The sequence below is a fragment of the Grampus griseus genome, assembly GCF_964374135.1.
Source record: "Grampus griseus genome assembly, chromosome: 2".
In the NCBI taxonomy this organism is placed as follows: Eukaryota; Metazoa; Chordata; class Mammalia; order Artiodactyla; family Delphinidae; genus Grampus; species Grampus griseus.
Window position 1 is genome coordinate 151,246,721 of NC_139018.1, and position 15,224 is coordinate 151,261,944.

General features: G+C 41.9%; 1 protein-coding gene across 1 annotated transcript; it reads right to left on the reverse strand.

Annotated features, from left to right (window-relative positions):
• Positions 1-3,332: 3,332 nt before the first annotated feature.
• TUBAL3 (tubulin alpha like 3) lies at positions 3,333-4,193 on the reverse strand (the record flags this gene model as incomplete). Its single annotated transcript, XM_082649579.1, has 1 exon — positions 3,333-4,193. The coding sequence occupies one exon, from the start codon at positions 4,191-4,193 to the stop codon at positions 3,333-3,335; it is 861 nt and encodes a 286-aa protein (XP_082505705.1).
• Positions 4,194-15,224: the final 11,031 nt, after the last annotated feature.

The window sequence follows — 15,224 nt, forward strand, 5'->3', positions numbered from 1 at the left end:
GAGCCAACAACTGGCCCTTCTTCCTCCCACATCGTCAGTGTCGCCCCACCGGCTGCCTGGTTCGGCACAGAAACCTACACGACAGCCTACAAGCCCTTGACCCCTTCCGGGCGGTGGCCATCCCTCTGCTCCCTTTGACAGCGCTCCCTTGGAAGTTCCCTCTACTTACCTCTCATTCTCGAAGTCAGACGTCCATCCCTATCCTTCCACTGAAACTGCTCACGAAGGTCAGCCAGAACCCCTACGTTGCTGAATTCAGTGGTCAAGCCTCCGCCCTCACGCCTCTTGATCTGTAAGCATCACTCGACCCATTGAACCACCACCTGCCCCCCGCACACACTTTGTTTCCAGCCTGGCTTTCAGGACATCATACTCTGTTTCCCTCGTTCCTCAATAGCCCCTCCTTCTGAGTCTCCTTTGCAGGTTCCGTTTTCCAGGTATGTTCTTCCTCCAGGCATCTGCATTCTCCCTGTGTCACTTCCTCCAACTCCTTGTCAAATGCCTCTTTCTCACTGAGGCCTTTAGTAACCACCCTATTTCAAATTGCAACCTCCTTTCCCCTTACCAGGCTCTATTATTTCCTTTGTGCACTATTGTACCCATCACCTTTTACATGCAATATAACTTACTTATTTAACATGTTTATTATCTTTCACCCCACCTTCACTACCATATAAACGATGAGGGCAGGGATTTTTTGAGGGGTGGGGCGGGAGGGCTTAATGTTTATCCCCGGTGGTCAGAATAATGAGGAACACATGACAGGCACTCAGTAAATAATTGGTGAATGAGTTAATTAAATAAGGATTATTAAAGTTCTTGTGACAAGGAATCTGTGCATAATTAGCATTTAAAGTGCAGTATGTATAATATTTAAGAGTATTTGGCCTAAAAGAATCATAGTCAGCCTGATAATTCCAATTTTAAATATGTAAATTGAGTAAATAATTTACACCTGTGATCTTAAATAAAAATCTTACTAGTTTATAGACAGTCTGGAACATATAGGAATACTAATCACCACATTTATAGTTTACTTTGTTCGATTTTAAAAGAATTAGATTTTTTTATCTTTTTATTTTATACTGGAGTATAGTTGATTAACAATGTTGTGACAGTTTCAGGTGTACAGCATAGTGATTCAGTTATACATATACATGTATATATTCTTTTTCAAATTCTAAAAGAATTAGAGTACTTGGGAAAATTTGTCAGACAATTAAAATTCTTAAAATAAAATAAATTTATAAATACAAACTAAAATATTTGAACATTTATCTAAGATTGCAAAGGGCACCAAAAATTCAAACATATTCCCTTTAAAAGTGATTATTTAACTTTGCTAAACTTAGAAATAATAAGATTTACAAGCTGAACTTAAAAATTTAAGAAATGTTTAGGATTTTAAGCTTAATTTTAGTAGTTTATTAATTTTTAAAAACAAAAGGAAACTTCTAAATGTTCTTTTTTGAGTTTTCTAAATGTCTTTTCACACATGTGCGCACGCCCCCCCCACACACATATGCAAGTGCCCTCTAGAACACTAAAAAAAAACATACGAACGGCAATTATTTAAGCATTTCACTAGCGCCCTCCAGTGTCCAAAGAGAGGAATAACACATGTACATAAAAATATTTTTTCTTAGTAAAAGCCTACTAAACGTTCAGACTACTATGTAGGATATTCACATGAAAAAATATATATCATCAATGAGAATTTACTACAGTATTTTCAATATAGTGAGAAACCTCATAGTGTATCTCCACTCTCCCTATATTCCCAAGAGGCCACAGGCAACAGGTGACGTCTGATCTGGGTTTGAAGTCGGAATTACACCCCACGGTCACAGAAGGAAAGAAGAGAGAAAGTAGTGAGAAGGAGCAGAGGCAGAGGAGAGAGGAAGAAAAGAAAAAAAACGTGCTGGGAAGGGGTGAGCGGTGTAGCTTGAAAGGAATGCGTGTGAACATGGGGAAGAGTGTCTAAAAAATACTTCCACTAAACTGCAGTCATTAGCCTCCGTGGTGACAGCAGTGTGAGTTGAAAATAAGCAAAGTGGTACATTGTTGGAATGAAGCTCTTAGAGGCCACATCTCAGCGCAGTGATTTTGGTTTGTAAAAGCATCTACCAGGAAAGTGTTAAAGATGGAGCGGCAGTTCTCGGGTCCAGGTGGCACACGCAAAAAGAAGGTGGTAGCATTGCACTTTGATAAATCTCACAACAAGAACCACAACGTTAGGCCTCCAGCCAAGGCTTTAGAGCCTGTTACCTTCAGTTGTCCAGCCGGACCAAAAGCACAGACCACGTGGAGACCAAGAGAGCATAACTGGAGGGCCCAGGCTGAAAGGTCAGCGCTGTAGATGAACGAGGCACCTGAAACCTACCTACAATCAGCTCGAGAGCAACACCTAAGCCCAAGCGAGCACCTCTGCAGTGTCTTATCTTACTTCCAACTAGTAGACTAAACATCATGGATCTTTAAAATCTAGCTAGTCGTTTTAATGCATTTATAGCTGTTTTGTCCATTTTAAATTATCACCTGTTTGAACATGAGTCAGTTTAATACCCAAAGTTAATTCCATGAAGTGGTTTTTGAACTTAAATCCTCAGATGACCCTCCCTCCAATTCCCAGGGCTTCTCATTTAGCAAGTCCATAACGAAGCTCAAGAATCTGCAATTTTTCTCAACATCTTAAATGGCTCCCACGCAGGGTTCTGCTGGCCATGCTTCCAGAACACGTCCTCAAGGACAGAGGAGCGGAAAGAAATCACTTTCACCTTCTGACCTGCAGCACACACGGATTCAAACTTCTGAAAAACCCAAGAATATTCTTGTTGTTTGTTTATTTGTTCGTCTGTATAAAAAGCAAACTGAGACCTTAAGGCCTTGGAAGAAGGAAAAGACTCATATTGAAAATATTCATTATTTAATCAATGTACAAAATATATATATGGGAAAATAACATTAATAATCATTACATGCTATTTTCCATCTCAGGAACAGGAAAGGAAGAGCATTCACTTTAGGGTTTCACAGTCACTTGGTTGAAAAAGCAAAGAAGAAAGCCAGGTTTCCATTCTGACAAAAAAAAAAAAAAGGTGAGCCCCAGAAATTCAAAGGACTCCAAATCTTAGAAGGTTCACAGGGTGCAGTGCTGAGTGACACTAACAGACAAGGAAATGTGGGCTCATTGTTAATATGGACCCATTTGATTGGAACTCGGGGTCTCGCTTGACTTAATTTCCTTTTTCTGCTCATCAAGGGAACTCTAGCCTTTAAGTGTAAAGCGTGACACTTAAGCTTAGCATTCATTGTCACCAGTCAGATCTGCATCAGAAACTTCGCCCCACTTCCTCGTAATCCTTCTCCAAGACTGCCAAGTCTTCCCTGGCTTCTACAAACTCGCCTTCCTCCATGCCTTCCCTAATGTACCAGTGCAGAAACGCCTTCTTGGCGTACATGAGGTCGAACTTGTGTCCCAGGCGGGCCCAGGCCTCCACGACCGCCGTGCTGTTGCTCAGCATACAGACAGCCCGCTGGACCTCGGCCAGGTCCCCTCCCGGCACTGCCCGGGGGGGATGACCATTGATGCCCACCTTGAATCCAGTTGGACACCAATCTACAAACTGGACAGAGTTCCTTGTCTTCATGGCTGCAATTGCCGTGTTCACGTCCTTGGGGACCACATCCCCTCTGTAGAGCAGGCAGCAGGCCACGTACTTCCCCAGGCGAGAGTCACACTTGACCAGCTGGTTGGAGGACTCGAAGCAAGCAGCTGTGATGTCTGACACAGAGGGCTCCTCGTGGTGGGCGTTGTCCGCAGAGATGATGGGGGCGAAGCTGGTCATGGGGAAGTGTATTCTAGGGTAAGGTACGAGGTTGGTCTGGAATTCAATCAGGTCCACGTTCAGGGGCCCCTCAAACCGGAGGGAAGTAGTGATGGAAGATACTGCCTGACTCAGCAGCCTGTTGATGCTGGCATAAGAGGGGTGTTCAACGTCAAGTTTGCGATGGCATATGTCATAGATGGCCTCGTTATCCACCAGGAAGGTACAGTCCACATGCTCTATGGTGGGATGGGTGGTGAGGATGGTGTTGTAAGGCTCCACTATAGCCGTGGAGATCCGGGGGGTTGGGTAGACAGAAAACTCCAGTTTAGCCTTCGTGCTGTAGTCTCTGGAGAGCTGCTCCATTAAGAGAGACGTAAATCCGGATCCAGTGCCGCCTCCAAAGCTTCGGAAAATCAAAAATCCCTGAAGACCACTGCACTGTTCCGCCTAGGGAAAGTAGAAGGGACATAAGAATTCAGCCAAATAAACCCAGAAGCAGTGGTAACCGTGGGACACAACTAGTACCCCAAAACAAACAGAAACTTTCAGAAAGAACTGGTTTACCATCACTAACTCATCACAAACATATTTACTTTGAAACATACTTGAGAAGTTACTTCTGGAGTGGGGGAAGTGCTTAGAGTTTTACTGTAAGCAAAGCATAAATATTCAACTGTCTTTTGCTACCCCTGATGAATTTATCTGTATGTGATCTAAAGTAAGGTCTTTATCAAAAACAAAGAAAATGACAAGCAAAATATTGAAGTAATATAATCCCCCCCCAGTAGATGAAGTACCTTTCATTTTCTTACCCAATCTACTGTGCTCGTGTAAAAGGTACTGTATTCCCTAATGATTATGCCAAATACCAAAATTTTTACTAGACAAAGGATTCTCCAGACACAGGTCCTTAGGGAAGAATTAACTGTCAGTAAAGAGTAACTGATCTCCAGGTAGGATGTGCCTCCTGTTAACTTTACAGATCTTAGTAACTATTGGAAAATACAAGTTTTAGAGATCTTTGGAAGTCTCTGATAAAAAGATATGCCATGAGTCAGCAGAAGCAAGAGTAGATGGGGGCTAGTCACTAAAAAGAAGGAAACCCTGCTGTTTGTGACAACGTGGATGGAGCTTGTGGGCAGTTAAGCAAAGTGAAATAAGTCAGACAGAGAAAGAAAAGTACTGCATCATCTCACTTATATGTGGAATCGAAAAAAGCCAAACTCATAGAAACAGAGAGTAGAATAGTAGTTGTGAGGAACTGGGGTCGGGTGGGAGATGCTGCTCAAAGCATATAAACTTCCAGTTATAAGATGATTAAGTTATTGGGATCTAATGTACAGCATGGTGACTGTAGTTAACAGCACTGTGTTGTAAACTTGAAAGCTGCTAAGAGAACAGATCTTAAATGTTGTCGTCTCCACACACAAAAAGGTAATTATGTGAGGGATGGATGTATTAACTAACCTGACTGTGGTGATCATTTGGCAATATATTCCTGTGTCACATCACCATGATGTACACCTTAACTTTACACAATGTTATAGGTCAATTATACCTCAATAAAATGGGGGGAGATAAAATAAAATATTTCCTCATAAATATAAAAAGAAAAACAAAATAGTCGATGGGGGCTGTACAGTAAGTGCAAAGGCTTCTTTCCCCTGCCTAGTAAGGAAGGTAGTCAGTGCCCACATCAGGACCAGCCCAGCTTTGAGCATGCGCAGGAGGCTCCCAGCGGAGAGGTTGGGTGGTGATGGAGGCGTAGGTAGAAAGTGCTGCTTGGGCGGTTCCCGCAGGATCACAGGCACACAGGCACTGCCTGTGGAAGGAGAGAGGAGCCACTTGCCAGCTTTCGGAGCCTCTCCAGCACCAGATCGAGGATCTCTGGCCCCACAGAGTAGCGACCACGGGCGTAGTTATTTGCAGCATCCTCCTTTCCGCTGACGAGCTGCTCCGGGTGGAAGAGTGAGCGGTACCTGCCTGCACGGATCTCATCTGCCAAGAGGAAAGGAGGTCAGTGCAGTCCACTCCATCGCACCCCTAACTCTTGCACAGCCCTGAACCCTGACTCGCTTTCTCTCTTCTAATGTCCTATAAAGAAATGGATTTAAACTGCCCAACTGGCCCTTCTTAATCGAGGAAAAGGTATAATTATCCCCATATAAATTGAAAGCACGTTTTTCCGTCATACACCCTTTATTAGTTTCTCAGGGCTACTGTAACAAAATACAACAAACTTGGTGGCTTAAAACAAGTGAGATTTATTGCCTCATAGTTCAGGAGGCTGTAAGTTCAATGTCCAGATGTCGACAGGGTTGGTTCCTTCTGGAGGCTCTGGTGGAGAAATGGCCGCATGCCTCTCTCCCAGTTTCTGGTGACTGCATACAAGTTCTTGGAGTTCTTGGCCGGCAGCTACATCACATCATGCCCCCATCACAATGCCCCCTTTTCCTGTCCGTGTGTTCTCTCTTCTCATAAGGTGTACTGAGGGGACCACCCTGCTCTTAGAAAATGAGTGCTTTTCCTCTTAGGCAGGAGCTTCTAGGTATCTGATGCCAAGTCCATTGGAGTATATCTGCATAAATACATGTCATCAAGCCAATTTTATCATTATTATTTATAATTGTTATATGGGCCATATATCACCCATATATCCAACCAGATCATTGGACATAGGGCCTCCCTAATCTGGTATGACCTCATCTTAACTATGTACATCTGCAAAGACCCCAGTTCCAAATAAACTCATATTCTAGGGTTCTAGGTGGGTGCAGAGTTTTGGGGGGACAACATTCAACCCACCACACATGCATGGTACTTTTGCATTTTAAGATAAAGAGCCAGCTGTGTGCTGGAAAAGCATACCAATCTATATGATTAGTTATATGCTTAAAAAGAGGCTTTCACAAGAAAAACGGAGCTGGAGGAATCAGGTTCCCGGACTTCAGACTATACTACAAAGCTACAGTAATCAAGATGGTATGGTACTGGCACAAAAACAGAAATATAGATCAATTGAACAGGATAGAAAGCCCGGAGGTAAACCCACGCACATATGGTCACCTTATTTTTGATAAAGGAGGCAAGAATATACAATGGAGAAAAGACAGCCTCTTCAATAAGTGGTGCTGGGAAAACTGGACTGCTACATGTAAAAGAATGAAATTAGAACACTCCCTAACACCATACACAAAAATAAACTCAAAATGGATTGAAGACCTAAATGTAAGGCCAGACCCTATAAAACTCTTAGAGGAAAACAGGAAGAACACTCTACAACATAAATCACAGCAAGATCCTTTCTGACCCACCTCCTAGAGAAATGGAAATAAAAACAACAATAAACAAATGGGACCTAATGGAACTTAAAAGCTTTTGCACAGCAAAGGAAAACATAAACAAGATGAAAAGACAACCCTCAGAATGGGAGAAAATATTTGCAAATGAAGCAACTGACAAAGGATTAATCTCCAAAATTTACAAGCAGCTCGTGCAGCTCAATATCAAAAAACAAACAACCCAATCCAAAAATGGGCAGAAGACCTAAACAGACATTTCTCCAAAGAAGATATACAGATTGCCAACAAACAAATGAAAGGATGCTCAACATCACTAATCATTAGAGAAATGCAAATCAAAACTACAATGAAGTATCACCTCACACCATTCAGAATGGCCATCATCAAAAAATCTACAAACAATAAATGGTGGAGAGGGTGTGGAGAAAAGGGAAGCCTCTTGCACTCTTGGTGGGAATGTAAATTGATACAGCCACTATGGAGAACGGTATGGAGGTTCCTTAAAACACTAAAATAGAACTACCATATGACACAGCAATCCCACTCCTGGTCATATACCCTGAGGAAATCATAATTCAAAAAGAGTCATGTACCACAATGTTCATTGCAGCTCTATTTACAATAGCCAGGACATGGAAACAACCTAAGTGTGCATTGACAGATGAATAGATAAAGAAGATGTGGCACATATATACAATGGAATATTACTCAGCCATAAAAAGGAACAAAACTGAGTTATTTGTAGTGGATGGACCTAGAGTCTGTCATACAGAGTGAAGTAAGTCAGTAAGAGAAAAACAAATACCATACGCTAACACATATACATGGAATCTAAAAAAAACAAAACAAAAAACAGAAAAAAACCATGGTTCTGAAGAACCTAGGAGCAGGATAGGAATAAAGATCCAGATATAGACAATGGACTTGACATGGGGAGGGGGAAGGGTAAGCTGGGACAAAGTGAGAGAGTGGCATGGACATATATACACTACTAAATGTAAAATAGATAGCTAGTGAGAAGCAGACTCATAGTACAGGGAGATCAGCTGGTGCTTTGTGACCACCTAGAGGGGTGGGATAGGGAGGGTGGGAGGGAGATGCAAGAGGGAGGAGATATGGGGATATATGTATAGCTGATTCACTTTTTTATAAAGCAGAAACTAACACACCATTGTAAAGCAATTATACTCCAATAAAGATGTTAAAAAAAAAAGAGAGAGAGAAGCATGCAAACTCAAATGCCCACACCACTTGGTGCAGTTAACACAAATGCCTGAAGCAGGGAAATAGCGTGAAGATGTCAGTATTCCATACAACCAAGCATAACCCTTGCTGGTTTCATTCCCTTTTAAACCAAGAAAACATCAAGACACAGCATGTCCAAGGGCCAGGTCACACTCACCTACCTTAGAATTATCCAAACAGCGTGATTCCTGAAGATCGACGCAGCGGTATTTGAGGGCTAGGGAGGCTCTGGGAATGTTGCCCTGGTTATAGCGGGTGGGATACGCATTGCATAGCAGTTCAGAGCATGTGCTCAAGAATCAGTTCCCTGGGTGCATGGCTGGCCTTCCTCACTTAGCTATAGAGCAGTTACTTAGTGTCTCTAAGCCCCAGTTATATCCTCTCACAAATAAGGATGATAGCAAGACCTACCCCAGTGAGTTTTCATGAGGATTAAAGACCACAGAGCATGATGCATGGCCCATATAACAATTACAAATAATAATGATAATGGCTTCATGTCATGTATTTATGCAGATGTACCTCAATGGCCTTGGCATCAGATACCTAGAAGCTCCTGCCTAAGAGGAAAAGCATTCATTTTCTAAGAGCAAGGTGGTCCCCTCAGTACACCTTGCTCTCCTGTGTATGACCATGTATATGACCACAATTTGGTACACCCCTAAATGTTTAAATTTAATAAAACTGAGTTGAAATTACTTTTAACTAACATATGCACACCAAAAAACAACCACCAAAGTTGGGATGTTTTAAAGATATATTTACAAACAAGTGGGCATATAATTCCAGGTAGACTACCTGCTTCTCACCTGAAGCAATAAGGCTGAGTTCAGTTTAAGTAGGGAATCTATGGAAGCCTGCTTCTTCAAGACAATGTCCAATTGAGTTCTTGAGGGTGGTTAGTTCCATAAATTCCTTCAGTAAAATCCACTTTCTGGGAGATCAGTGATATAGCACCACCATTCACAAGTATACAAATTTCTGCCATGTTTCCACCCTGCTCAGAGACCATGTACCTGGCCCAGCATCCTTAACCAGCATCCACAGGGACTTTGGTGGTTTTTAAACATGATTATTATTTGATGGTTCCTTGGCTTCCTTACCCTCCATTCCAGGTTAAGCCTTCTAGGACTCCCCTATATCAACGTCCTCCTCATTTTCAAGCTGAAACAACACTCACGGGTGTCTGGATGTGTCTTTGCTCATGGTTTCCATCTCTCTCACCTGTGAACTATTAAAATCCCCCTGCCCAGTCTTCCAGACTCAGAGGAACTATCACTTGGTCCATAAGGTCTTTTCTGATCTTTTCCATAGAGGTAAAGCTCAGGCCTCACTTCCTTCAGATTCCTACACACCACCTCCTCAGTAAAGCTTTCCTTGACGTTCCTTTTGAAAAACAGCCCCCTCAGCTCACACGCAATATTCCCTTCCCCTGTGGCCCTGCTTTGTTTTTCCCCATGCTCCGATCGCCACCAGACACACTATTTGGCTTTTATAGGTCTGCTCCCCACTAGAATGTAAGCTCCAGGAAGACTGATACTATATATCTCTCCAATGTCAAGATAGTGTCTGGCCATATGAGGCATTTTTATTTGTTGAATAAAACAAGGAAAATCAGTGCCTCCTCTCTAAACCCTGGAGCTTATGGTGTTTTGTTTGGACCAGCTCAAGATCCTCAAAATTGCCCTCCCTCCAGGCTGAGTTCTAGAGGATTGGGGAATTTCTTCTGGTCTTTGCCTGCCGACTGTCTCTCCTCCAGCTTGCTTAGCTTCTGATCCTGGGTCCTCCTATTTGCCTAGGTCTTTGGATTAGCACAAGTTAAAATATCTGCTACAATATTCACAATGCTGGGGTGTGGGCTCTCACGTTGCTCCTTCAGCCACATTTACCAAGGTCCTCTGGGGACGTATTCTACCCTGCCCAGGATCATGGCACACCAGACTCCAGCTAAAGCTCACAGTTGCAAACTCCCATTTGTTTGAAATGAAAATTCAGATATTCTCTTAGGGCACTTATAACTCAAGTCAGAATATGACGTGACTGCCTCTCTCAGGTTCCACACTAGTCTTGCCTGTTCTTGAAGCCATCAGTAGCTCCTTATTTTTAATTCTTTCACAACATTTAGCAGAGTAATACTGAATCAATATAAATCTTGGCCTTGACATTTCTTAACTTCCACCTATTAATTTAAAAAACCTTTCTATCCTTTCCCTCACGTTGACATCAACGTACTTTCTCCATCAGTTTGTTACTTGATTCAGACTTCGTTCTGATGAGGAAATGAACTCCAATCCAGATTGTATTTTCCAGAGAAGACTGTAATGATATTTCCTATCTCACTTGTGCTTCTAGAACCTCACTATTTCTGTATCAAGAGGTGAGGTCTATATCCCTTCCCAGGATGGATCTTTGTAACCGCTTCAACCCATGGAGGACAGCTGAAGTGACACAATGTGACTTCTGAGGCCAGGTTATAAAAATGGCATGGACTTCTGCCTTGTTCTCGTGGGATGCTTGTTCTTGGAACCCAGCTACCATGCCACAAGGACGCACGAGCAGCCCACAGAGACCCCACAGCCCTGGCTTAACTCTCAGCCAACAGCCAGCACCAACTCGCCAGCCAAGCGAGTGAGCCACTTTCAAAGTGAATCTTCCGGCTCCCACTTGAGTCTACCTTCCTGACACCATATGGACCAGAGGAGCTGTCCTCTGAGCCCTGTCCAAACTGCAGATTCATGGAGAAAGTAATGGTTGTTGGTCTTTTAAACTGCTAAGTTTGGAGGCGATTTCTTACACAGCGGAAAATAATTGATACAGAGTACCAAACCCAAACCCACCCTCCTCTGTAGTCTTCTCTGAAGTCAGCAAGACCCTTTCTCTCCCCAGCATTTCGCCAGCTCCATTTCAAGTGTTTTTGCACGAGATACTACAACATTTGCTGTTAATAATCGTAAGTAATCATTTTATAATCATTAATCATCATTTCCCCACAATTAGAAGAGTTATTTAGCTCCTTCCTTCTTTGGAATCATGTTCAACTATTCTATTCTCTAAAAGCAGGTAATGCCAAATTTCAGATTCTTTGTCAGAAGCTTCTAGCAACTGGCTTTCAAACCCAGGAAAAGATTTAGTGTTCTGTTACAGTCGATTGTGTGGAGAAACTAACAAGGTTTTTGTTCTTTTCATCACACAGAGAAAGAAGGCTAAGCTAGTCCTCCCTTTGGGTTTGTTTGTCATGCTGATCACCCTAAGTGTCCACTGAGAGATGCTCTAAATTTGGAAAAGGGCCATATGATCCTGTTCAGATAGATTCATGTAATCTGATGATCCCACCCACTGATACTTGCTTGTTTGGGTTGTGGACCCGGTTAAACACACTAGAACGTAAAATGTACATTACCTACAACAGTTGGCTCCAGGTCCATGAAGAGTGCTCTGGGCACGTGCTTCCCAGCTCTGGTCTCACAAAAGAAGGAATCGAAAGATGCACCCATAGGCTCCGTTTTGGCATGTGCCTGCGGATACTGCCTGCCGTCGAGAACAACGCCATCTGGCTGGATTCCGTGTTCCAGGCAGTAGAGCTCCCAACAGGCATCCCCAATCTGGACGCCAGCTTGGCCAATGTGGACAGACAGGCACTCCCTCTGAAATGAGCCGTAGTATTTAAGTTACAGCTGTGTATCTTCCTAACATGATAATACGAGCTACATCACTCAGCAGGTCCACTCAGGGCTGAGAGAAAGCAGGCTAGCGTATGCCAGCAAGAGAACTTTGTGATAAAGCTAATGAAAACTGTCTCATGGAAACCAAAAACCAAGGTACAGGTAAGGTTCAGGAACAAGTAAACCAAGGACTCCAGTTCACACAACATAAATTAAGCATCTATTGTGTAATGGGCTAAGGATGAGTTAAGACATATCATATAGGAATAAAATCAAGCTTTCTCACCCAGAAAAAAAATTAGTTATTGGAAAGGAATAAAACCAAAATCAATGTACAGCCTGATATATGTTAAAACCCACTGCAGTCAATCTCATATCTTGAGATTTTATATTTACTGTTCATATGTGCTCTAAATAAGGAAGGATGTTCTAAGCTTAAAAGTAGTGCAAAATTTACCAAGGAAACATGCTATAGATTTAATAACCCCAAAATGTAAAAACTCCATACTATAATAAACAAACAAAAATACTGATGTATATAAAAAAGGATTTATGGGCTTCCCTGGTGGCGCAGTGGTTGAGAGTCCGCCTGCCGATGCAGGGGACGCGGGTTCGTGCCCCGGTCCGGGAAGATCCCACATGCCGCGGAGCGGCTGGGCCCGTGAGCCATGGCCGCTGAGCCTGCGCGTCCGGAGCCTGTGCTCCGCAACGCGAGAGGCCACAACAGTGGGAGGCCCGCGTACCGCAAAAAAAAAAAAGGATTTATGTATAGCCCTTCATATATGAGCTATACATAAGGCAATTTTATATACATCAATTAAAAAATACTTGAGACATCTATTAGATAAATAGGAAAATGACATAAACAAATGAATTACAAAAGAAAGAAATGATCTAAAATGCAAAGATTTAGGCACAATGGCATTCACAGTATCATTATTTATAAGAGTAAAAACCAAGAACCAATCTACTTAACCATTTACCTATTGTTGGGCATTTAAAGGAAAGTACATCGATACAATGGCATGCTATGCAAACCTTCAACAGTTACCAAAAAATTGTATGACATGGGAAATACTTATGTTAAAATGTTACGTGAAAGCGTATGTTATATAATTGTATATAAAGTATGATGTCAAATACATTTAAAAATAAGCTTACTCAGCCATAAAAAAGAATGAAGTAATGCCATTTGCAGCAACATGGATGGGCCTAGAGATTATCATACTAAGTGAAGTTAAGTCAGAGAAGGACAAATATCATATGATATCACTTATATGTGGAATCTAAAAAATGATACAAATGAACTTCTTTACAAAACAGAAACAGACCCACAGACATAAAAAACAAACTTACAGTTACCAAAGGGGAAGAGGGGAGAAATAAATATAAATACATATAACATAGATAAACAACAAGGTCCTACTGAATGACACAGGGAATTGTATTCAACATTCTGTAATAAACCATAATAGAAAAGAATATGAAAAAGAATATATATATGTATAACTGAATCACTTTGCTGTACACAAGAAACTAACTCAACTTTGTAAATCAACTATACATCAATAAACAAATAAAATAAAATAAAAGTAAAAATAAGCACAGAAAAAAAGTCTTTAAAATGCATCAAAATATTAACTCTAGTAACATCTGGGTAGAATTTTTTTTCCTGTTTAAACTTACCTATTTTCTTCACCCTCATTAGCCTCCCCTCTCCTCTCCCACTTTTAAATTACCATTCACTTTTATTTTTTTTAAGGCAAATAACTTTTTTTTTTTGTAATTTAAATACCTACTCATCTAAGAGAGGGGAGAAAAAGTTAAATCCTAAAAATCTAAGGGGACAGCAATTGCTGGCTTTAATATCGTTGTGTTTTGATTGCCAATGGTCATGGAACAAGTCTGTGCAGAGGGTCTTACAGGGTGAGAAGTCTGTTTACTGCATCATCAGGACCCTTCAGGCTGTCTGCCTGATATGCTGATAGGCAACACTGCCCTCCTCTGTCTGTCCGTGGCTGCACTTTCCCAAGGTCTGAGATTCAACCACAAAAAGACCACCGATTGGAGGAGGGGAGGGAGGTCTCTGTGGCCAGTCACAGCCCTGCCATCTGACCCAGACTCTGCTCACTCTGCTTGTGCTCAGCCATAAAAACCCTGTACTTTGTCTCCTTGAGTCACGGGCATAACACAGAACTCTGTGCTTTACGAGGAATTCAAGTTCATTACCTGAGTAGAACTTCCCTTTGATTTCTTTTGTATGCAACCATGTCTCTCACGACAAAGGAAGTGAACTCAATTTACAAAGCACTTCACTTAGTACCAACCAATTTTTCCAACCTCTATCTGGCACAGAAAAATCAAAACAACATATTCCATCATCAACAGCCTTCTAACACCTGAGTCTGTAAAGCACAGCTTCAATCCTCTCTCCTCCCAAAGGACTTAAGATGATCTCAGTACATTAGCTACTGTGATCAGATCAAAACTTACCCCAATTCCTAGATTTAGGTACAAACTTAAAAGTGGCGGAGGGGTGGGGGTGGAGGGGGTGGAGGGGGGCGGCGAATTCCTTGTTTCTGCGTCATTAAAACCACTTGCATGTAGATTTCTCTCACAACATCCTTCCACGGCTGTTTTCCACCCAGTCCAACAGGTCATGCACACAGGGTACTTGCTCTTAATATTCACAGTAAAAATAATCGCCAACATGAAAAACAATTGCTGATCTTCATGGGGACTGTTCTCCCAAGTGATACAGACATAGGAGGGAAACAGCTTTTTTAACTTGGCAGGAATACTTGGCCCAAGAAGGACCAATCTTGCCCATCCTGGTTTGAGAAGCAGCTGAGTTTATCTCATAACTGTGTCCCGGGGACAGAAGGCTATCTCCACCTTATTCTTAGCCTTTTCCTCCTTTCCAAACTATCTGTGAAAATATTAGTCACACTATATAAAATAAAGACTGTCAAATGCCCACTGAATATCAGTAGTGATATCACAGCACATTCATAAATGCTGCTTTAAAGCTTATTGGGAATTACTAGGACAGCACAGTTTTTTAATTACCTTTTTATTTTGAGATAAATATGAATTGTAGATTCATGTGTGGTTATAAGAAATAATGCAGAAAGAGCTCATGGATCCCTTACCTGTTTTCCTCCAGTGGAAATATCTTGCAAGAT